This window comes from Canis lupus, chromosome 3 (assembly GCF_011100685.1).
Source record: "Canis lupus familiaris isolate Mischka breed German Shepherd chromosome 3, alternate assembly UU_Cfam_GSD_1.0, whole genome shotgun sequence".
NCBI lineage: Eukaryota > Metazoa > Chordata > Mammalia > Carnivora > Canidae > Canis > Canis lupus.
The window spans coordinates 60821278-60845212 of record NC_049224.1 but is presented as its reverse complement, the minus strand read 5'-3'; the positions used below and the strand labels follow the sequence as shown (position 1 = coordinate 60845212).

Sequence of the window (23935 nt, the reverse complement as noted above, 5' to 3'; positions counted from 1 at the left end):
CACATGGGACTCTTGGGTGATGCTATGGTCCTAAGCTCTTGCCAGCCTTCCTGTCCTTGAGGTCACCTGCTGCCCACCCCCCACTCCTCCCAGCCAGGCTTTCCTGACCTTTCTCCTTTGCAACCCACCTCCACATACTCCCAGGCATGCAAACTTCAGCCACAGGACCCAGAGTCTCTGCTCCTAGTTGGTCCTGCACCACCTCCCCATGTGTGACCTCCCTGTAAGCCTCAGTGTCCCCATCTGTAAAGTAGGGGCCCCCTTTGCTTCGAGGCCTCAGGGTCCAGCCCCACTCCTGGCCTCCCCTGGGACAGTGGGGTCACCTGCCCCCAGGGCCATCAAGGTGGACAAGGCCAGCGTGCCTCACACCAGAGCCTCTCATCACAGCCAACAGTGAATAAAATGACTTTAATCAAACAGAAAGAGCTTTACAGGGTGTCTTCAGAAGACAAAATCAAGAGCTTGGGGCCTCTGGGCCAGAGGTGAGCAGGAGCACCTAATATTTGAGCAACCAGCGTGGCTTGTGCTGGCTCAGTGACGTGAAGTAGGACCACCACCAGGGCTTGCTCCCGCCTGAGGAGGGCTGCCTGCGCCCCCCAAGGGGCTCCTGGCCCACCTCCTCTGGCTCCCCGTATGGGCTGGCACCTCCCAGCGGGTCTCGGAGCCCAGACCCACTTCTCCGTGGCCCGAGGAGGACCTTCTTGGGTCCAGTCCCCAGAGGCTGGAGAATGAAGTCCACACGGCCAGCCCTCTTCATCCGGGCAGGGATGGTGACCTTCTTGATGACCTTGGAGTAGCCGGGGGCCTGAGCTATGACTATGTGGGGCCCCGGAGGCAGCAGTCTCCAGTAGTCACCATCTGGGGCTGCGAACACACAGAACACAAGCAATTCTCAGACCGAGGCTCACATTTGGGCTTGAGGCGATGAGAAGTGGAGTCCGAGGGGCATCAGCCTGGAGGGCGAGTGGACCCCAGATGTGCACCTGCCTCTGCACTGGGCTGGAGAAGCAGCCTTCCCACTGGCTTCCTTGGCCAAATTTCTGTTCATCCCTCCAGGCCAGTGGAGGAGGAGTGGGGCGGCCTCCAGGGGCACCAGGTGGAAGGACGCCTGCGGAGCCAGCCACCACCATGATGCAGGCCTCGGGGAGAGCTCACCTGTGGTGATATCATGGTGGATGCCCTTGACCAAAATCCGGGCATTTTTGACTGGCTTCCCAAATTTGTCCATCACCACACCTTTGATGCCTCGATGCACCTGAGGAGATGGAGTGCGAGCATGTGGAGGTGGTGCGTCCTCTCCAGAGGACCGGCCAGCCCACCACACCCAGCCCTGTCCCTGGGCTCGTGCATGACCCTGCCGTTCTGCTTGAGGGTCCACCTGCCCACCTCTCCTGGGCAGGGGTGCTGAGCAGAGAACCCTGGAGCTCATCCAAGCTCCCCCTTCCTGTGTGGGGCCGGTCCACGCAACTGCCTCTCTCTGAGCGTGGGGACCAGGAGAACATGGGCCCAGGGTTTGGACCCTGGCGTCAGTCCCAGCCGGGGCACCAACCACTTTCTGATCTTGGACAAGCCATGTTGCATCTCAGCATCATCTCCCGTCTGTAGAATGGGCCTCGGGTGATGCTAGAGAATAGGAATCCACTTGCACGAAGCCCTGTGACAGAGCCTGGGTGTGGGACCTGCCACCCTGAGCGTGGACCAGTGTAGACGCAGCGTGCTCCGAGCAGATGCCTGTGGCCCCCGCACACACCCGGCGTTTGGATGAGGAAGCCACATCTACCAAGCGGAGCCCCCTCCACCCCCCACCCCCCCAGCTGCCTGGCCCTCCCTGTTCACACTCCTGCTAGGAATGTTGGCAATAAACAAGCCAACCCGCCCTTGCTATATCAGACTGAGAACAACTTGGGGCCCTCAGGTCATGTCTGACAAGGCCACGGTGACTGGATGGGAGAGGAGACAGTGCAGAGACCTCGTTCTCTCCCAAGAGCCTGCCCCTCACACCTGCAGTGATGCCTCAGGCCTCCCCGTACCCCCGTCCTGCCCCCCTCTGCTCAGAACACCTCACCAGCTCCTGCACCGGCCAATTCCTCTCCCCCACCGTCCTCTTCCTCCAGGAAGCCCTCCTTGATGACCAGCCACACCAGGGGCCTCCAGGGGTCCCCAGTGCTGGGCTTTCACTCTCCCAACCCTGATTTCGCTGTAATGTCTGCCCTCCTCACCCCAACCTAGGGGAGAGACCAGACACATTGTAGGGGCTCATTTAATGCCGCCTTGCACGGGCTACACTTTGTTCTGCCCTTGCTTCTGGGCTGAGGAGTCACGGTCCTGCAGACCCCAGGACATGGAGCTCTCGAACAGGGAAGGAGACCTGGTGCATGTGCCCCTCCCCTCCAGACCCAGGGAGATGCAGACAACCCCCGAGGCCTGGTCAGCATCACTGCGAAGAAGGCCTCCATGGGCCATGACACACTCGATCCTTATCAGAAGCCCCAGCGCAGCCCTCCTGGGGCAGGTCCTCGGGCCCAGCCACGCCCGGCTGCACCGCCCGCCTTCCACCATACTGCGCTCACTATTAAATCTTTATAGCCCAAGACCTCACATACAATATCCACAGAGCAATCCCAGCCCCATTTAAGGCTCCTTAAAACTAATTTTCACCAGACAGCCGTAAAATGAAATGAGCAAGGGGTCTGGCCCAGACCCATTACTGAATGATGACCTGCCCCACGTGGCGAGAGGTCGCTGGCACAGCCATAAAAAAGAAACTCAAACAACACTAATAATGTCCAGCTCTTATCTGGGCTTAGCTTTTTATCCTACTGTGGCAGCTGCCCATCCAGGAGGCCCTGCTTGGTTCTCGCCTCGAGGAAGGTTCCTGATCTTTCTAGAAAGAATTCATTGACAGAACTGAGGTTTGGGGCAGGCAGATCTGAGTGCAAGCTCCGGGCGGTCCCTGGGTGACCTCGGACAGGCCCTGTCACTGTCTGACCCTCTGTCTCCTCCTTTGGTCTCCTCATAGCCACCGAGAGCAGGCACGGGATCCCACGCATGACCCAGCAACCCCAGGCCAGCGCTGGCCTTCCCTGGCACCCGTTCCCCTACCCACAGAGTGGGGCATCCCCGCCTAAAATCAGGGACCAGGACCGGTGTCAGGACTCAATGCCAAATGCAACTGTAAAGTGCTATGCGCATACATCCCCTCGTGGTCCCCTTCAGGCAATCCCATTTCTCTCTTAGGGCCTGCTTCCCACGGGGACATCGTGCCAATGGGTGATTCACGTGAGTCTTGAAAATGTTCAGGAAGTCACAGAGGCATTTGCAGAGCCACCACCAGGTTCTGCCTCACCCTCTGCATGTCTGTCACAGGGGGTCGCCTCCCTCAGATCCCCCCACCCAGGGTCCTCTGCCCTGGGCCACGCTGACAGCACCGGGAGAGGCACAGCACCTGCACCTGGTCCCCATGCAGTCAGCAAGCTCCCCTCCCCCCTCCCTCTACCTTCTCAGTCGCTTCTGCTCACCATCACCACCTACTTCTAGGTGACCGTGGCCCTAGGACAGCCGTCACCCCACAGTCCCACAGCAGCCAGTGCCCTCCCTTCCGAGCCCGAGAGGCTGACACGCTCTAAGCCCTGCCTGGACCATGCGGTCCCTCGCCCCCCCACCCCCAGGGCCCCGTCCATTCACACCTCCACACTCCTCACTGCGGCGTGGGGACCCTCACATGTCATCCCCTCTGCCTAAGCTCCCCCATTACCTGGTTCCTCTTGTCTTCAAGACGCAGTCCGAGGGCCCCCTCCTCCAGGAAGTGCCCCTGGCCCCCAAGGCTGGGTCAGGCGCCCTCCCTGGGCCACCTGGGTCCCAGCATTCTCGTCCAGTGGCACCTCTTTTAGGCCCTGGGAGCCTCACCATCCTGAGGACCCCAACACACGCCCCCTGAGGTCCAAAGCACCCCCAGGGCTGGGCCAGTGAATGGACGATGGCTAGTGAATAACAAGTGAGGTGCAGCCTTGCATGCCCGAGCTGGGGGTTGCTGGGGGGTGCCCCAGGCGAGCGGGAAGCCGCAGGGGGCTCACCATCTCCACGAAGTTCAGGAGGGGCTCCTTGTTGTGCTGCCAGAGCGTGTAGAGGGCCTCCTCCGGGGGGAACTTCACACAGCCCAGCTCCACCGTGATCTCGAAGCAGTTACTGTGCAGGTAGTTGAAGTCCGACATGCCTGCAGCACAGGGGTGGCCTGAGCGCTTGCCCGCACTCGACATCTGCCACCCAGCGGGCGCAGGGCCACGGGACAGCCCCAAGCCCATGCTGTCGTGGTCCTACGTTGCAGAGGAGCAGTTGGAGGCATGGGGCGCTGGCGGCTCTCGCCCAGGGTCCCACGGGGCAGGAGCAGAGCACGCCTTGAGCCCAGGTGGTCAGGCACCCGTGTCCTCAAGCTCACACTCCAACCCATGTGCCCCTTGGAGGGTAAGGAGCAAGCCTGTTCCCTGCAGACACATGTGGCATGTGGCAGCCACACGCGCCCCTGGCGGCCAGGCCTCTGGCCCTCTCCTGGCCTGGACCCCAGTGATGATAGTGTCCATGGGCCTGGCCAGGACCTGGATGTGTGCACCTGTGCTGCTCCCCCAGTTCCAGAAGTCCCAGGATCCAGGTCCCAGAAAGAGCTGCTGAAAGGAGATGCTACCCGCCTTCTAGCCCCTCCCCAACCTCCCCCTCCCTCTACCAGCCCTCCCCTCCCCCCCAGTCCCCCTGCCCCATCCGTACCTCCAGTGAAGCTGTACCAGTCAGCCCCATTGATGATGCTGCCTCTCTTCAGGAAGTTGCCGCCACACCTGTTCTCTGACCTGTCCATCATCATGGGGTGGACATCTGCATAGGCCCTGGCCAGCAGCTTGAACATCTGGAAAGGAGACCAAGGGACATGTTTCTCATGAGGCTGAGGCCAGAAGGTGGGGTACCCGCAGGACACTCTCAGCTCTGGGTGCAATGGGGTGAGGACGGGTCTCCACAACCTGCAGCACAGACAGGAGGGAGGGAATGGTGTCTATGCAGATGGCACAGCACCTGCAAAGGTGCAGAGGTGAGAAAGCCAGAGCTCAAGGCACCTGTGGTGGGTTTCTGGAACGTTGTACAGCCCCTGCACACCTGGCTAGGGGGAGTGGGCTTTCTCCCAAGTAGGGGGTGCAAGGAAGGGACACCGGCAGGGCTCATGGAGGTCAGCTTTGCAATTTCAGAGGTGCTTCTGCAGAGCACAGGCCTCGGGAGAGGCGGGAGGCTGGGGTGGGCCTCATTTTTGCTGACGTCACCACTGATTCCTCTGTGATAACCGTCACCTCCTGTTCCCCGGGGTCAGCCTGTACCTAAAGGAGCCCCAACCTACTGCCACACCATGTGCGGTTTCCATTGCAGTGAGCAGAGGGACACAGGAGATGGGGCCTCCACCGCGGGTGGGAGACCTCAGGGCAAGCCTGAGTGTGTGCACAGCCCCGGCCCACAGCACAGCGCTCCCCACACAGTGTCCCCACCCCAGGCAGGGCACCCATGTCCTCCTGTGCCTAGGCCCCAGCGCGGGGCACAGGGTCCCACTGGGAACAGGACCAACTGGGGGGCAACCACAGGGCAAGGACGTCAGGAGGAGCTCTCCTCACAGAGGCCAGCGGCCATAAATGAACAAGTCACATTGCAGGCTCCTAGGAGCGGCAGGTGTGCACTGGTGCGGGGGGCGGGGGGCAGGGGCTTGGGCCAGGGGCCATGGGAAGGACCAGCCTGCCCAGCTAGTGCCGCCTGGGACCCTACAGGCACCGTAGTTCCCTCTTGCTGGGTATGGGCTGGCTTGGGGAGGGTCTGAGAGTCAGAACAGAGCTTGAGCGGAGCTCGGGAGTAAGGTATGAGGGGCAGATGGAGTGGGGCAGGCAGCCGTGGCCACCCCAGAGGAGCGGCCTGAATGCCACCAAGAGGAGCTGGCTCTTGTGCACGGGGCACCACGGGAGTCTGGGAAAGTTGACTTGGGACACCCTGGCCAGCCCCTCCCTACACTCCCCCCTCCCTCCAGCACCCCTCTTGGGACCCTGGTTCCCACAGAGACCACTGCTGGCTGTGGGCCTGAGGATTATCGACCCATGATTGATGGCTGGTGGGGAAGATTCATTTTTCTGACTCTGGTGGGACTCGTTGAGGTGAACCTCCCCACTAGGGACATCTTCATGCATCTGCCTCTAGATTCAGACACGGTGGGCCTGGCACAGACGGCTCCTACTGCCGAGGAGACACAGGTCTTGCCTGGTTGTTGGCCCCGCCCTCCGCCAGTGCAGGGTCAAGGCCAGGCCCACTGCAGCCACTACCCAGCCAGGGGCATCTGCTGAGCTCTGAGCTCAGAACCTGCAAGTTCTAGGCCCAGGCTGGCTACAGCAGCGGGGGAGGGGGACAGGGACAGAGGGAATGAGGGAGGGAGGGCCTGAGTGGGTGAATGAAACTGTACAAGGATGAAGGGGCAAAGGGACAAGGGGCCCGGGAGTCACAGGAGTTGCTTTTCCAGCTGTCATGGAGGCAAGACCCTCAGCCTGCTGTCCCTGCTCTGCCTCCTGGACTTCCATGGCATGCTTGGCCCCTTCTGGGTGCTGGTTGGAAATCATCTCCTCCTTCAGACTCTGTTGAGGCTGCCACCACCTCAGGGAAGTCCTCCTGAAGGCCTGGAAATTCACCCTCCACACATGCATGCACACATCCTACGTGCCCCTGGTCTCTTGGGAGGCCCTCCATCCTGATCCTGCCTGTTTCTGGCTCCACCTCCCAACCTGGATGAGGACCCTCAGTGCAAGAGCTGGTCCTTTCTGAGCCAGACCAGCACCCAGGGGTCAGGAGAGCCTGGGGCCCCAGGCACTGATCCATGCAGCACCAGCTCCCCACTCCCCACCCTGCCTAAGCAGAGGGCAGCCCCCTGCTCCCCATCTGGTCCACCAGGAGGCCTGCTGAGTGACTGGGCAGAGAGCTCAGACCTTTCCAAGCCCCCAGGCCGGCCAAGGCAAAAGTGTCCGGCTTTGTGGAGCCTAGAGTAGATGGGAAGGGGCCTAGGGGCTGGCCCTGCTGGGAGAGGGGTCACCAGGAGCAGTTTGGGCAGTGCTCCACTGCATTTGTCTATGGGACCACCACAGGTCACCGCCTTCACCTCCAAAAAATGGAAAGTGATCAACCCCACCTCCCAGAAAAACAGTCTGCATGAGCTCCAGAATCAGGCATGGGGAGGAGCCCTGTCAGGGCAAGGGGACCGCAGACAGCCAGTCCTTAAGGGAAGAGTGGGGTGGACAGGGCTGTGGCCATCATCACAACCCCCTGCTGGTCTGACCAGTGAAGGAAACAGTCCTGAACTGGGGAGAGGCCTCCCCAGACCCCGGGAGGGGACTCCAGGGCGGGCCGGAATTCCTCCTCTGACCTCTCTGCAGCCAGGCTCCCAAGTTGCTGGCCCAGCAGCCCCCCCCAAACCTGCCTGGCCCTCGGGTAGCCCGGAGGTGGCCAAGAGCCAGGCGGGCGCCATGCGCGCTGCAGCACCGCCCTCTGCCGGCGTCGCTTGGAACTCCAGGCCACCAGCCGGGCAGGAGGGCCCTGGGCTACTTCCGTTCCTGTTAGAGGGGCTCCCAGCTGGGGACACTGATGGAAGGCAGGACATGGCCAGAGGATAGATGGGCTGCTTCCAGTTGGCTGGAAGGCTTCCTGGAAGACGGGCCTTTAGAGAAGGTCCTGGAAAGCTCCTACTGCTCCTGTAACTGCGTGGGTCTCACCGAGCTTAGACCAGGGACTAGGCCCGGCCAGCCCGAGCACCACTCACAGCGCTGCCTCTCCTGCCCACACAGCATGCTGCCCCCTCTCACCTTCTCATCAGGCGTGGGAGAAAACATCTTCTCTTCCTGAGGGTGCTTGGAAAAGTCGAAGGGGTAGGACACCACTAGGTCACCCCCGTGGAGGCTGGCCGAGAGCACGAACGGGGTGGTCCGCATCCACTTCATTATGGCCTTGGTCTCGGGGGCCACCTAGTACAGAGGAGGCCATGGTCAGGACCATGCACGCCCCTGCTGGCCACCCCAGTCATGCTCACAGGCTTCTACAGCTGCCTCTGGGCCCTCCGCCCTGCCCACCCTGCCCCAAGGCCCTGGCCTGACCCGACTGGACACTCAGGATTCCCTTCAGGGGCCACCAGGCTCTCCTGCCTGCCCGTGCCCCGCCTGAACTCATTTTCCTGCCTCCTGGAGCCATCACTCTCAGCATGTAGCCTGCCCACTGAGTACCTGCCAGACCCAGGGTGTTTTCCATATGTGTCCCCTGAATCCCAACAACCCGGTGAAGAGCTACCCTCCTGTCCCAGGCAGGAAACAGAGACTCAGAGGCTCAGGCTGCTAACCACCCCTCTCTTCTGCCCTGGGGAGACCACACCTGTGGGTCCCAGAATAACCAGAGACCCCTCAAGTGCAGGACTGTGGGCTGGACCCAAGCCTGTGCAGGGTGGGCGCGAGCAGGGGCGGCTCCTACCTTACCCCACCAGTAGTGCTGTGGGATGGGGATGTGGTCACTGCGCACGCTGCGGGACGAGGCCAGCCGGTAGTACTCAGACGTCAGGTCAGGGAAGTTGCGGTTCAGATCCAAGTTCTGAGCATTTTGCCTCCCACTTGTCCACCCGTTGTAGCCGGCACCCTGAAAACACAGGCCACCCCCACCTGGGGGTCAGCACATCCCACCCTGACTCCTTCCAGTCGGAGGCCACAGGGCTGGGCTGAGTCAGAGACGAGGGCTGCAGTTTCTCTCTGGCTTTGGATGATGAACTTGAGAGCATGTCAAGCCAAGCTGCCCTTCACCTCCTCTCCCACCTGCCTGGCTCCTCCTGTCCAGCCTCCTTGCTGACCCTCCAACCTCAGGACCTTGCACTGGCTGTTCCCCCGACTGAACCCCCCCATAGTTACATGCATTGCTTGCTCCCCACCTCCACTGGGGCTCTGCCCAAAGCCATATCAGAGAACTTCTGGCTCTCCAGCTAGAGTGAGATCTCCCCCTGCCCTGCCTTTCCATCAGAAGATTTCTCTAGAAGGTATATCCTCTTTGTCACACACCACAGAATTATAGGTGTCTGCCCCCACCCCCTAGTAGGACCTTGCTGATGTTGATGCCTGCTGAATGCCCATCACCCAGAACGGAGGGTACACACAGATTCCCAGTCACGGCTAGTGAATGAACAGATGGGAGAGTGTCAAACGTAGTGGCCCACAGGATCTGGTGTAGGGAGCACTCACCTCGGCAGCCGCCACCTCGTACCCGTCGGGGTTCATGGAGGGCAGCAGGTGAATGCGGGTAGTGTTGAGCAGGCGCTGGATGCGGGGACTGCCCAACAGGTACTCGGAGCACAGGTACTGGGCCAGGTAGATGAGCATCTCCCGCCCTGCCACCTCATTGCCATGGATGTTGCCGATGAGCTTCACCTCAGGCTCCACTTGGGGGAGATACAGTGACCTGAGGGGTCGTCCCAAACCCTAGGGTCTCCAGAGACTTGAGGACCCACATGGCAAGGCTGGCTGGATGCTTTGGGACCTATTCATACTTGTTTTGGCCCAAGTATTCCTAACTAATGAGATCTCATCAAAGTCATGACTTACTGAGCTCATTTAAGTTTAGCCGTAAGTATTAGCAAGGCCCATCAAGGGTATCAATTAATAATAATATATGATACCATTTTATTCATGGCCACTTTCTATATTTGTGTAGTAAGTTAAGGTGTACATTGATGCTTAGATGGGAAGGCAGCTAGCCCTCAAATGGATGGATGGTTGGATGGATGGATGGAATAGACCAAAGGATGGATGGATGGATGGATGGATGGATGGATGGATGGATGGATGGAATAGACCGAAGGATGGATGGATGGATGGATGGATGGATGGATGGATGGATGGATGGATTAGACCGAAGGATGGATGGATGGATGGATGGATGGATGGATGGATGGATGGAATAGACCAAAGGATGGATGGATGGATGGATGGATGGATGGATGGATGGATGGATGGATGATGGATGGATGGAATAGACCGAAAGATGAATGGATGGATGGATGGATGGATGGATGGATGGATGGATGAATAGATGGATGGATGAATAGAAGGATGGACAGAAAGATGGAAGGATGATGGATGGGTGGATGTTTGGATATTTGGATAAAAGGGTAGATGGAAGGAAGGAAGGAAGGAAGGAAGGAAGGAAGGAAGGAAGGAAGGAAGTTAGGATATTTGGATGGAAGGATGGATGGGTGAAAAGATGGAAGGATGGATGGAGGGATAGAAGGATGAAGGGAGGGAGGGAGGGAGGGAGGGAGGGATAGAAGGATGGATGGGGAGATGGATGTTTGGATATCTGGACAGAAGAATGGAGGGAGGGAGGGAGGGATGGATGGAGGGATAGGAGGATGGATGGATGGATGGATGGATGGATGGATGGATGGATGGAGAGAAGGATGGATAGGGAGATGGATGTTTGGATATTTGGATAGAAGGATGGCTAGAAGGATGACTAGAAGGATGGATGGATGGATGGATGGATGGATGGATGAGTATTTGATAGAAGAATGGATAGAAAGATGGAAGGAGGGAAAGGAAGGAAGGAAGGAAGGAAGGAAGGAAGGAAGGAAGGGGAAAGGAAGGGAGGAAATTAGTTTGGATTTCTGGATAGAGGAATGGATAGAGGGAGGGATAAATGCATGGAGGAATGGAAGAATAGATGGAAGGAAGGATGGACAGAAAGATGGAAGGATGATGGATGAATGGATGGATGTATGTTTGGATATCTGGATAGAAAAGTATATGGAAGGAAGAAAGGAAGTTTGGATATTTGGATAGAAGGATGGGTGGGTTGACCCCCTGGCCCGGGTGTGCTGGCAGGGCTAGACGGATGGGCTGGGGGCTGTGCGGGCGGGGCTCACCGGCTCGGCTCCGTGGCGCCTGGATGTTTGGCTCTTTGGCTCGCCCGGCTCCCTGGGTGCCCCGCTGGGCCGGGCCGGCTTGGCGCTGGCGCCCGCTGGCCGGCTGGCTCGCCCGCGGGCTGGCGGCTGGCTGCTGGCTGGATGGATGGATGGATGGATGGATGGATAGGTGGTGTTTGGATATCTGAGTAGAAGGATAGCTAGATGGATGGATGGGTGGATGGATGAGTGAATTGTGATTAGAAGAGAAGAGTAGATCAGGAGCCTGGCAGCCTTACTAACTGTGTGACCTCAGGCAAGTCAACTCTATTCTCTGAGCCTCATATTGTTCATCTGGAAAATGACATCTCCTTCCCTGGCTGTGCAGAGCCTGACCTGCAGCTATGGGAGCAGTCACCGATGTCCCTCCTGCATTCTGAGGGTATAAATGACCCCAAAGCTTCCCACAACAGTCACTTCCCTTGCCCTTCTCACAGGGGACACTCCTCACCACATTCCAAAGCTGCACACCAATCTGAAACAGGAAGAATCCTGTCTTCATCCCAGAGCATCCCACAGGGTGGAGGGGAAGGAGGCAGGGTGGGCCAAGGAGGTTGGGGTGGGGCCAGGTGACTTCTGACCCTTAATAGGAGACAAGGCTTTGGGTTCATGACATCCATGCTGCCCAAACCACTAGGATGAAAATCAGGCAGAGTGTGGCCAATCCAGCAGAAGTGCCAGAGCCACTTAACCTCAGATGGTATATTTTTCAGTAATTAAACCACTAAGGGTCCAATGGGAATTATTTCTGGTTTGACCCCATGTGCCTCCCATGGTCACAGGTGTAGACCAGCTGAGGGATGGGGCCAAGGAAGGGCTCCTGGCAGAGGCCAGAGCTGGGCACCTGTGCTCCGATGCCCTCAGTGACCTGGAGGGGCTCGTGGTGATCTCCAGCTCATCACATAGGACACAGGCCACCAAGCCAGGGGCTGAGTCTCTGCTAGAATATCTTGGATCCTCGAGTCAGCCCCCTGGGCGCTGGCCCAGCCCTGAGATTCAGTTCACTGTGAGTTCTGTTCAGTGCCCATGCTATGGAGGGCAATGACCTGGGGGCTGCAGCAGAGTCTGGCCTCCTGCTTGGTCGCCACCAACACAGCTCTGGAAAGGCCATAAAACCTAGCATTTTCCACATAGCTCTGCCTCTCTCAAAGCAGGACCACTAAGCCTGATGAACTGAAGTGGACTTGGTTTTTTAAATGGAAGAAGTGCCTCATTCAGATCATCCTGTGAGACTACGTTCACCAAGCACCAAAGGAGCAGGTGTGAAGTGGCCAGGACCAAGCGCGCACATACCTGCCTGGCGTCCGGTGTGCCAGGCAGGGGTACAAACACAACAGGATGCACGAGGCACAGTTACATTTCCCCAGAGACAGACAGGGGCCCATATGCTCACAGCCCTGGGACTGCACCCCCAGCTCCCACCTCCCCGCTGAGCCCCAGCAGGCCCCGTGGGATGTGGCCATGTGTCCCCATGTGCACGAAGCAGAATATGAACCATCCCTGCTGTGACTGGGGCCCCAGACCCGGGCTCACGCACCCGAAGCCTAGTAGGCCCGGCACCCTTTCCTCTCCCTGGGGTCCCGACAGTGGCAGCGGCTTACTCAGCTCGTGCTGGCCAGGGCGGGCCGAGAACTCGATGACCAGCAGCTCCTTGCCATTGAAGCTCCGGCCGATGCTGTAGGTCTTGGCCACATGGGCGCAGCGGGCCGCCGTCCGCCTCAGCACGCGCACCATCTGGGCGTAGGAGTGGTGTGTGAAGTGAATGAAGGTGGGCGGCAGCCCGGACGGCAGCGCCTCCTCTGCGTCCAGGCCTTCTGGGGAAGAACAGGGGTGTTGGGGGGCGCCTCCGGCTGCCGTGCCAATCGTGGCGGCTCTGTCTGCCCCTGCCCCACTCTCCTACACCTCCTGGGACCCTGGCCACCCCCAACACCCTACACCCCCTCCCCTGCCCCACTCTTGGGGGTCCCCCTTGAACGGCGCCCCAGCCAACCTGTTTATGTTTTTCATTAAAATTCCCTTTATAACACTTCACATCCATATGTAGTAATAGTGCCCGATAGATGGACATAGCGTCACAGTTCCCCAAGTTATTATGATTAGAGTATCACACGGTTATGTGGAAAACATAAAAAATACAAAACAGTGGACTACAAAGGAGAAGATGTCCCCATAGAAACCTGGACCCAGAGAAATCCACTGTTTGGCAGGCAGCCTCCTGACTCTGTTTTGTTTTCCACAGACACCTAGGTGTAATCACGGTGCCCACGCAGGTTCCTATCCTGCTGTCTACACTGCCTCATGGTGGAGACAGTTTCAACGTCAGCTGGGTAACCATGGCTCTGAAGGCTCCTTACCGTCCACCCTCCCGCAGCCACAGGGACACGAGGTGTTGGCTGTGATGACCAGTGTGGCAGTGAGTGTGCCAGTGCAGGGCAGGGTGAGCAGGGGAGGGAGCGAGGGTAAGTGGAGGGAGAGGGGACCAGGAGGGAGGGGAAAGGAGGAAGGAAAGGGAAGAAGAAGGAGGAAGGAGGGAGGAGGAAGGGGAAGGCAGCGGAGGGAGGAGACAGAGTGGAAGATGGGGGAGGAGAAAGGAAGGGGAAAAAGCAGAAGGTGAGGGAGAAGGGATGGAGGAGGAGGAGGGAGGGGAGAAGGGAGGGGGAGGGATGGGAGGAGGAGGGGAGGAGGGAAAGGGAGAAGGGGGAAGAAAGGGGGGAAAGGGGGCGAGGAGAGGAGGGAGAGAGGAGGGGAGGACAGGAGGAGGAGAGGGAGGGCGAGGGAGGGGGAAGGAGAGTGGAGGAGGGAGGGAGGGGGAGGGAGAGTGGAGGAGGGAAGGGGAGGAGGGAGGGGGAAGGGGAGGGAGGGAAGAGAGGAGGGAGAGTAGAGGAGGGAGGGGAGGAGGGAGGGGTAGGGGAGGGAGGAGGAGGCACAGAGGAGCAGGGAGCGAGGGAGGAGGGGGAGCAGGGAGGGAGGCTTCCTCGCACTCTAAGGTCTCCTGAGGAGAAGCCCCGCATTCAGGTGCCCCCCCCCCCCGCCCCCCATGAAGCCGTAGGCCTTCCCCTAAGCCTCTCACTTGCCCTGCGGTTTCCTCTCTGCTCAAAATGGTTTTGAGGGAGGAAGGAAGCAGACGGAACCAGCAATTTGGTGGCAGTATTGCCCAAAATAATCTCTCCCGGCCAAGTGCATGGGCTTTCCCAGGGCAGGCGGGCTCGGCCCCACGCCGTCTGGTTCTCTTCCTCCGCGCCCCTGCCCTCACCCGGTGCCCGCGCCCCTGCACCCACCCGCACACAGGCCCAGGGGCACAGAGCCCCTCCGCCCTGGACCCAGCTCCAGGACCAGCCCCGAGCCCCCCCGCCCCCCGGCCAGCGGCCAGCGGCAGCCCTGGAAGCCGGGGCTCACAGGAGGCCAGCGCACACGTGTTCCCACGGACCGGCTGTGGCTCCCCCGCCATGGTCAGCGTCCCAGCTGGAGCCGTGTACACAGCAGGCGCTCCGTGGCCTTGGGGTGGACGCACAGACCAACCACAGCCCCGCTGCCATTTGCCTTCCCAGAGCCTCCTCCACTTCGCCGTCTCTGAGGTCGGGGTAACAGCTCACATTTGGGGTTGTCGTGGGTGAGCTGCAGCGTGGGGCCCAGCACCAGATCACGTGAACCTGGCCATCAGCTTCCTGGCCGAGTGCGGGACTCGCGGGGAACGATGCTGTCCTGCACTGTCTGGGGCCGCCACGCGGGCCACGTGTGGACGCTTACACTGCAGCTTATATTCGTTCAAGTCAAATAACAGCAAAGCTGAGGTCCTGGGAGCACTGAGCACGTGCCAAGCACTCAGCCGCCATGTGGGACCAGTGGTTGCCCTCTGGGACAGCACAGAAGAGAATATTTATTCCCACAGCCGCAGAAAGTTCTATCAGCCAGGATGGCCGAGGATTGTGCTATGTCCCTGGAGGGCCAGTGCTCAGGAGACCTGTCCTCCCTACCTGCTCTGGAACGCCCTGCCAGGGGTGCACAGCACACAGGGTGTACACGGGCATTTGCTCCAGCTCCAATGCAGAGCTCACTCCCCTGCAGCATCACTACCAAGGGGCCCCCCAGAACCTCCTTGCACACCTGCTGAGATGAGTGGCTCGCCACCACGCAGGGCTGCCCATTCCGCTTCCACTGGTTCGTTCACTCGAGACACTAAAGCCAGACTCTCCAGAGCCCCTCCAGTGGCTTCTCTGGGTCCACTTTGGGGAGTCTGCTTCCAGGAGATGTGCCATCTCCTGGGCTGGCCAAGGCAGTCCCTGGCAGGCCTCGGGGTGGGGAAGCACCCTCCCCACAGCAGCGCAGGGCCCAGCCAGAGCATCATGGTCCTTAGGAGGGGCCACAGGAGGACTCCCCAGGGCTGGCCATGCTCTTCTACACACCCGAGTTCTGGCCCAGGCACCAGCGCTGGAGGCCTCAATATGGGGGAATGTTTGCCCACCGTGACTCGGTAGTCCTACCCAAACACGTGGGTACCTGCCCACTGTGACTCAGTGGTCCTGTCCAAACACCTGGGTACCTGCCCAAGGTGACTCGGCAGTCCTATCCAAACTCCTGGACACCTGCCCACCGTGACTCAGTGGTCCTGTCCAAACACCTGGGCACCAGTGTAGCCCTAGGGCCCCACCTACCTCGCAGCTTCTCCAGGGGGTCATAGCAGCCCTCCTCCACGCTCGCGAAGTAGCGGCCACAGTCGAGGAAGTAGGGCCAGGCCATGTCGATGGCGTCGAAGGCAGGCTGGCAGGCCTCGCGCAGGCCCTCGCACACGTGCCGGCAGGGTCTGCGCACCCGGCCGCCCTCGCAGCGGGGAGCCAGCACGGCACAGCCCAGCAGCCGCAGGTCAGGGTTGCACTGGCCCTCCAGCAGGTGGTGCAGGACACTGAGCAGGATGTACTCAGAGCTGGACTCCACCGCCTCCCGGGACCGCTGCTCCAGCAGGGTGGGGAAGGTCGTCCAGTTGTAGGCCACGTCACTGCAGGTCCGGAGCTGCATGTCCACACACGTGGCTGGGGGCAGGAGGGTCACTGGGTCACTCCCTCCCTCTATGACCCATTATCTGTCAGACAAGCAGAGCCACACGGGGCCACAGAGCCCACAGGGATGGGCCACCACAGTCTGGGGGTGGAGAGGGCTGGGACCAGGGTTCCGAGGGAGGAAGCCGGCGAAGCCCGTGGGGGACCAGACAAGGCTCCTGAGACTAACGAGGCTCCACTCCTCACTGGCAAGTCACCCCGGGCAGGCCACTCTGGGCCTCAGCTGCCACAGCTGCAAAATGAGTGCAGGAAAGACAGCCTTGCCGAGGGGTTGCCACATTAGGGAACGTGAAAGAAGCCAGCAGACCCTGCATTTTACAGGAACAGGTGTAGACCCTCCCAAACTCATGGCCCCAGTGCAAATGAGTCCCCAAAGATACGCCCAGCTTGGACTGCCTCGCATCTTCAGGAAAGTGGCAGATCCCAGAGTGATTAGCTGGGGCTCAGGCATTGGGGACAGGGCTGGTGAAGACGGCCACAGCTCGGGCAGGCTTGACCCAGCTCTGCATCTCACAAGGGTGTCCCGGATACAGGGACTTCACTGTCACTGGGCATTTTCAGATGTGATCGTATCTCCTATCTCTCCAGCCCCATGTGGCCGGGGGCCCTTGTAGCCCTGCAGAACTCTCCAGAATGGAGCTGAGTGCACTGCCTCTTCCTCCTGCCTTCAGGTACACCTTCCATGAGTGGCAACTCATGGTAAAGGTGACAAGATGTTGCCACTTTTAAAGGATGGGGTGATTTCTGCACAGCATTTCTCTGCTCAAAACATTTTATATGTCATTGACGTTTGCATTGAAAGCATATTCTGCTTTTCAAGAAAGTCTAGTCCCTCCACTTAGAATACACCAGATGCCCAAATCTGGCTGGAGGGGACTTGAGAGGAAGTGCCTGCCTCTGAGCTCATCAGATCCATCAGATCCCACATAATCTTAAAATCAGCTTTCCCTTCCTCATTCTAGGAGGGGTAAGATCAAGGTCCACAGAGGGGCTTGCCTGGCAGGTGCCCACATGGAGCTGAGACTTAGGGAGCTCACAGGATGAAGAGTGGACATGGTGTATACACACGCCTCATTGGACCCCAACCAGCGATGGGGGCGAGGGGAGCAGGGATGATCGGAAGGAGCATTTCTAGGGGAGCCGTGGGGCAGAGCCAGGGTGGGAAGCCCAGGCTGCAGAGAGAGAGGATCCTTTCTCTTTTATTTCGTCTCATTTCTAGCTTTGTGAGAAGGGGTTTGGATTTGATTATTGGGCCTTGTTACTAATTACCCCCTTGGGAGCTGTGGGTTCAGCTCTCAAAGTGCTTAACAGTGTGGAGGGGCTCCATCGCTCCTCCAAAGCAAAAATGAGAGAAGTCCATGCACCGTACCACTGTCTGCAGCTGATGGTCCGTGGCATCCACCTGGAAAGAGAAAGGGCAGTGCTGTTAGGGGCATGGACCCTGGTCATTCTGGCCCCCCGAGAATGTGCACTAAAGGCACCGCTGCTTCGGAGGGCAGCCCAGCACTTCCTGAGTGCACCTGGCCCTGTGCAAACGCCCCGCGAGCTCTGTCTCACTGGTCTGCACCCTAGTGTGGATGGAACCCTTCTCCTCACTCTGCAGGTGAAAAGTCTGGGTCACGGAGAGGTGCCAACACTTGCCTAAGGGAAGAGCCAGAGAGCGGCGGGGGTGCAGGGTCTGCCAATCACCATGGTGTAAACACCCCCGCAGGGGCCCATTCTCAGCTTCTAGCAGGTGAACAACTAGTTGGCAAAACTCCCGAATAGTTAACGAGCCATTCTGGGAGCCTGTACCCCTCCTGGCTGCACCCCACTGCTGACTCTGACCTCCACATTATTCAGAGTCCCCCCGGGAGTCCGATGGGCACCAGCTCCCTGCCCTCCGGAACACTCCTCAAGGAACAGCTTTCCACCGTTTCCTGGCCTGGGGAGAAGATGACCAATGCACAAAACTATCCTGGAGCCCAAGGCCTTCCAGTGCCCTCCTCAAGCCCAGGCCTGTAGACCTAATAGTGACAGCCCCGAAAGGCCAGTAAAACCGGCCTGATGCCACCCACCTGCTCCCTCTTAGGAGGCCCCGAGAGCTCTGGGAGCCCCAAGAAGGAGGAGCTGACTCGGACAGATGGGGATCAGCGGGAAATTTAGAGCCTAGCAGCTGGCCGTAGACCCCCACCCGACAAGAGTCCGGTAGGACAGGGCAGGCTGCGTGGCAGAAAGAGTGGGAATCCACGGGGCACGCAGGTGCAGGGGGAGCCCAGAAGGAGCCTGAAGCAGAGGGAAGAGCCTGTGTTCTGGTCCCGTAACCTCACACAAAACCCAGGCCTGGCCCACAAGTCTGGGGAGGGTGGGAGGAGCTGCTTCTAGCGATTCACCATAAAATCTGAGTGATGTGAGAACTTCCCTGAGCGGAAAAACATGAGCCTCCAAAGCAGGAGCGTCTGGAGGGCGGGCTCTGGTCCTGCATGCAGGCCAGGAGCTCCCCAGTTTCAGGAACCTCTGCAGAGGTCTGCCCTCTGCAGACCAGGCGACCACAGTCCCTGATCCATCCCGCAGCAGACCCAGCACTTTCATGAGGCACTCTGTTGTGCCTCTATTTCCCCATTTTATGTGGAGTTTACTACAAGCACATGGTGGGAATAACATGAAGTTTCTACAGGACAACCCACATTTAGTGCCCCACACAGGACCTGGCTTGGGGTAGATGCTCCATAAATGACAGCTCCGTTACTGTTACCATTTTATAACACCCCTAAGACAACGAGCCAATGGTTCCAGGCTATCCTAAGAGGCTGGCACCACTTGGGAAAAGCAAAGGGCAAGAGAACAATTATCCTAAAATAATTTTCCTAAGTTTTGCCAGCTCTATTGCAACAGAAGGCTGCAGTGTGCCCACCCGTGCCTTCGGATGCCTGATGACACGTGCCAGGATGAGCACACTGGCAGTGAGCGGGCTCCAGGACCCCAAGCCGCCAAACCCACCTGCTCCCCTCTGCGTGCAGGGGTGGGCATGTCTGGTGCTCTGCCCAACACATGGTCCAGTGCGTTCCTTGACTCTTGCCCACCACCCTCTGCAGGTTGAGAGGCCTGGCAGGCAGAACCACTGCTTGAGGGGAAAGGAAAGATGGGAAACTGACAGAGGGCCCAGCTTGCAAGACTGTGCTGCTGTCTGGTCATCTCTGTAGCCAAAGGCCCCAGGTTACTGCCAGGAGATCAGATCTATGCAGGGTCCCGTGCGTGAGCATCTGTGCCCAACACCCTCTGTGGAGCATTTTCTCTACCCCAGGATGCACGCTTGGGGCAGATGCTGTGACTCAGAAGGTCAGCTCGGGAGCCCGACGTCTCAGAGGCAGACGGCTGGGCCACGAGCCCTGGCTTCACCGCCTACACCTACAGCCAGGTACCCAGAGCTGCAGGCGGGCAAGTCTGTAATTTGTTCAGACTCTTGGCACAACCGGTGAGCAGAACCGGCACAGTAACGGAGCTATCATTTATGGAGCATCTACCGCCTGTCCCCTCTGAGCCTGGTCCCTGCCCCCTTGACCCAGCACCCCTGTAGCCTCAGGAAAATGGGCAGCAAGGAAACCAGGAGGGGACCAGTGACCCTCATGTCTGCCCCCATGGAGCTACAAGTGGCTGGATTTGTGTGGATGTAAAGAGATCCCTCCTGGTTTTGAGTGGCTTTGATCTACAGATGAAGAAATACAAGTTTGGGGCTCAGTTTCCTCATCTGTGAAAGGGGGTGACAGTTGCACCCATCGTTGCAGAAGGGCCCGATGAGGTAACACGTGGACCTAGTAGGGGTGCCATGGACAGTAGCTCGGGTCACACAGGGCCTGCCCGTCATGATCTCGGTGCCTATGGGACGGACCACTGGGTGGCACCTGCTGACGTGGTCACCAGGAGCCAGACAGAGAGATAGGTGGACATGGTTCCCAGGGCTGCTGTGACAAAGCTCCACAAGCTGGTACAGTGCACACTGAGTGTCTCACAGCTCGGGAGGCCAACAGCCTGAATCAGGGCCTGGCAGGCTGGGCCATTCCGCAGGATCTGAGGGAGGGTCCTCCCCACTGCTCCTAGTCTCTGGGCTCCCGACAGCCCCCATCGTCACATGTCCTTCCTGGTGGGGCTCTGTCCCAATTTGTTCCTCTCCTAAGGACACCAGTCATTAGATTTATGGCCCACCCTGAGCCAGTGTGACTCGCCCATGCTCCAACTGTATAGGCAAATTCCTACTTCCCAGTAAAGTCACAGCCACAGGTATGGGGCATTAGAACCTCAACATTTCTTGTGGGGGGAGGGGACACAATGCCACCCACGACAAGAGGCAAGTCCTACTGTGTGCTTTCAGGGAGCTTAGGGGCCAGGGTGGGTCAGGAGAGGAGTCGCTGCTCTGACCACACCGGACAGCATGGCCCCACTGGCCGCACAGGGTCACTGAGAGCTCAGAGCGGGGAATCCCTGCTCCATGTGTGAAGTCCTCACCAAATTTCAGACTTCGTACTAAAAAAAGAATGTAAAATACTTCATTCCTAGTTTTTATATGGATGACAACACACTGGAACAATACACTGGCTTAAATAAAATTTGTTACCGGGTGAATTTCACCTGTTTCTCGTTACCTCTTTCGTTTGACCACTAGAACTTGTAAAATTATCACAGGGCTGGCATCCTCAGGTTTAGAGGGCGCTGATTCAAAGGCCGCTGCTTTTTGGCAGCCCGCACGTGCCCATTACACTAAGTGACCACAAGGTGTCAGCATGTTTTCAACAGAGGGACCTAGGCTGACCTGGGGCTGGCCCACTACCAGCCTCCCTCCCTCTTCGGTGGAGGAAGGTTGTTGGTCCTGGCCAAGGACTCCTCTGATGGAGGAGAAACTGGAATGAGGCCAGAGACGTTGGGCCATCTGCCCAAGGATACACAGCAGAGAAGAGGACTCAGGATTTGAACTAAGACTTGCCTGGCCCCTAGGAGCAGGAATGATGCTCAGTCCCCAGGTTCCCGGTGGAGACCTGGAATAAGGCAAGGGACAAGGGCAGGGGGGAAGGGAGGGCCCAGGCTTGCTCTGAGCCCCCAGGACAGGTACAATAGGGACACGGACACAGTCCTCAGATAGAGCAGCCTGGACACAAACTGCCTGGTCCCCACCCCTTGCCAGCCTGCCATCTGGAAAAGCCATTCACTTCCTCGGACTGCACATGGCCCACTGTCAGGGGTGAGGATGGGATCAGAGAAAGGATGTATTCTGGAAACAGTCACCAGCGCCACCACAGGGCCTCAGCCAGAGATCCCCCACCCATTCCTCAAGGTGAGGAGGGAGCAGTCTGTGCCCGGCCTCCAGAGGAGGGGGCTGCACTTCTCTCTGGGAAAGGACAGGTCAGTGAGGACTTCCTAGAGGAGGGGACTGTGGTCCCTGACAAGTCTATATGATTCTAGACATTTCCTGAGGTCTCATGGGTCCAGGGAAGGGTCCATCCAGGACACAGGGCAAGTTCTATCTGCATCTTGCGTGTGTATCTGTGCATACATGTGCACACACGTGCACACACACAAACACACACGCACACCCTCTACCTGGGCTTTTCTGTAGCAATGGGGAGGAGGAAAGAGGTGAGGGCAAGGGCTGGACGGAGGGTGGGGGGTTGGCAAAAACCCAGACAGAGAGGGAAGAAAGAGAAAGATTGGCATCGGTACATTTGAGAGGGGCATTTTGCTCCCGGTACATGCACTTGGTGGTGCCAGCATGTTCTCAGGTATCCACAGACGCCAGCACTGGGGAGACCCCCGCCTGCACCCAAGGGGACCCCCACCCTCTGGGGACAGAGCAGTCTGCTGCAGACCCTGAGGACAGTGGACTAGATGCACCTCCCACCCTGATTTTGCAAGGAAGTGCAGCCCACTCCAGGAGGGGCCCCAGCCTCCACCCCACGGTCCACACTCTCAAGGGAGATTGCGCAAGCAGGCGCACCCGGTCAAGCGACCCTGGCTGCCACCCCTCTCGCTGCCCCAGAGCCCTCAGGGCACATCCACTCCCTCCGAGGCGACCACACCCCCTCCCTGGGGACCGCGCCCCGTCCCAGGCTATGGGAGCCCACTTCCGGAGATTCTGTGGTCCACATCACAGACCCGAGGTGGCAGGGAGGGGTCAAGAGTCTGCTGTCGCCCCCAGGCTGCCCTCTTCCTCGAAGGAGCAGGGACCTTAGATGACCTCCCCCCTGCCAAGTCCTGGCACCTGCGCCCTCGGACCCTACGGAGCAGGGCGCCCGCCGGCTGTGCCCTGAGCCGGGGGCCTCCTGCGGGCAGGGCACGGTGCCCCGCCACTACCCCAGCTGCCCGCTGTGCTCCGCCCTGGGGTCCCAGCCCAGCGCCCCCTCCCAGCGGATCACGAGGCCCGAGGTCGCGCTCCGGGGCGGTGGGCCTTACCGGCGGGCCCCCGGGGCAGCGGACACCCGGGCCCGGCGGCGGCGGCGGCCAGCGCGGCGAGCAGCAGCAGCGGCGGCGGCGGGGGCGGCATGGTGGGCGGCGGGCGGCGGCGCAGTGATGTGGCACTCGGGCCGCGGGGCAAGGCCGCTGGGCTCCCGCCCCCCAGCAGCGCGCGGAGTCGGGTTACAGCGGCCCAGACTCGGCGGGCGGGAGGGACGCTTCCGGCCCAGGGCCCGCCCCCAGGGCCCCGCGCCCCCCCCACCGGCTGGCTCCCTGCGCCCACCTGGGCCCCGGACGGGGAGGGGCTGGGGGCCGGGCTGGCCACCAACCAGGCCAAGTCACCGGGGGAGGAGAAGGGTCTGTGGGGGATGTTTAGGTACCGGCAAGGGCCGGCGGCTCCTGGGTGTCCTTGGGCAGGCGTCCCCTCTGAGCCTGGTCCCTGCGCCCTGCGGAGAAGCCCCCTCCTCCTTGCTCCAGCAGAGCCTGGCACTAGGTCCTCAGTGAAGTGTGGCAGGCTGTCTCTCAACTCATCAAAGGAGGCAACGGACCAACCCAGTGGTGGCTTAAGGTCTCATGGGGTGAACACCCCTCCCCTCTAGATGAGGGGCAAAGGCATGTGGAGGGGGCCTGAGAGCCCAATGCAGGCAGCCCTGCCTCCATGACCTGATGGCACCTGGGAGTGGGAGGACCCCTTCCCACCCTCCCCACGCAGTGCCTGTGTCACCCACAGCCGTCTGGGCAGGAATTCGAGGGGCTCGGGAGGAGGGAGGCCCAGGACCCCGGCCCCCAAAGTGAGGGAAAAGTGACCCCAGAGCCTCCAGCTTGCTGTCTACTCAGAGCCTCTCTCTCTTCCGAGGACCAGGACTGCTTTGGGATTCAGCCAACGTCTCTGAAGCACCCCCTTCATGTTGCTCAGCAGGTGCCGACTCTGCCGTCCAGATGTGCACACATCTGCCTGCCAGCCCCTTGTCACATCCCACAGCTGCAGTCCAGCCCCTGGTGTGCTGGGAACAATGCCAGCTAGACACCTGGGTCTGCCTCCCAGCAGTCACCCGGGCCAGTCCCTCCCCTGCTAAGCCATTGGCCCAGACGATCTTTAGCATCCATGTGCCTTTATGGGACTCCTTTAACACCTGTCCAGCAGTGTCCTGTAGCCAGATGCCACCCAGCCCTGAGACTTTGGACAAGGGGCTTGACTTAGAGTCTGGGATAATCGTGACAGTACCTACTATGGGGTAAACATCAGACAAGGGCTTCAGTCCATCGCAGGCCAGGAGAAGGAGCCACTCACTCCAGTTCATTGACTCGAGTTGTCCTTTTCCACATGTGATGCTCCGTGCCACCCGTGTCCACCCAGCCCGCAGCTAGTCCTTCCAGAAAAGTCTCTGGGCTTGCTCCAGCCCAGGTACTTTCCTGTCTGGGGTCTCTGCTCCAGGCTGGGAGGGTGAACCCAGACCCCACTCTCCCCAAGTGC

General features: G+C 59.6%; 1 protein-coding gene across 2 annotated transcripts; it reads right to left on the bottom strand.

Annotated features, from left to right (window-relative positions):
* Positions 1-393: 393 nt before the first annotated feature.
* On the bottom strand, positions 394-22508 carry CPZ (carboxypeptidase Z). 2 transcript variants are annotated; one of them, XM_038532099.1, is made up of 11 exons: positions 22462-22508; positions 17411-17443; positions 15640-16014; positions 12589-12801; positions 9270-9466; positions 8515-8676; positions 7860-8018; positions 4759-4894; positions 4074-4213; positions 1156-1255; positions 394-864 (listed from the first exon to the last, which is right to left on the bottom strand). In XM_038532099.1, exons 3-11 carry the CDS (start codon positions 15998-16000, stop codon positions 497-499), a joined length of 1836 nt encoding a protein of 611 aa, XP_038388027.1. In that variant the 5' UTR covers positions 16001-16014; positions 17411-17443; positions 22462-22508; the 3' UTR covers positions 394-496. The 2 variants fall into 2 exon arrangements, with proteins under 2 accessions (XP_038388027.1, XP_038388028.1); XM_038532100.1 differs by having other exon boundaries at positions 12589-12798.
* Positions 22509-23935: the final 1427 nt, after the last annotated feature.

Excerpts from the sequence above, each read along its gene's own strand:
- CPZ (XM_038532099.1), bottom strand. The coding sequence starts at position 16,000 with ATGCAGCTCCGGACCTGCAGTGACGTGGCCTACAACTGGACGACCTTC. Across the intron at positions 8,677-9,269 it reads ACGAGGTGGCGGCTGCCGAG|GGTGCCGGCTACAACGGGTG; the intron begins GTGAGTGCTCCC and ends CTGTGTTTTCAG. Across the intron at positions 865-1,155 it reads CCACCATGATATCACCACAG|CCCCAGATGGTGACTACTGG; the intron begins GTGAGCTCTCCC and ends GTGTGTTCGCAG.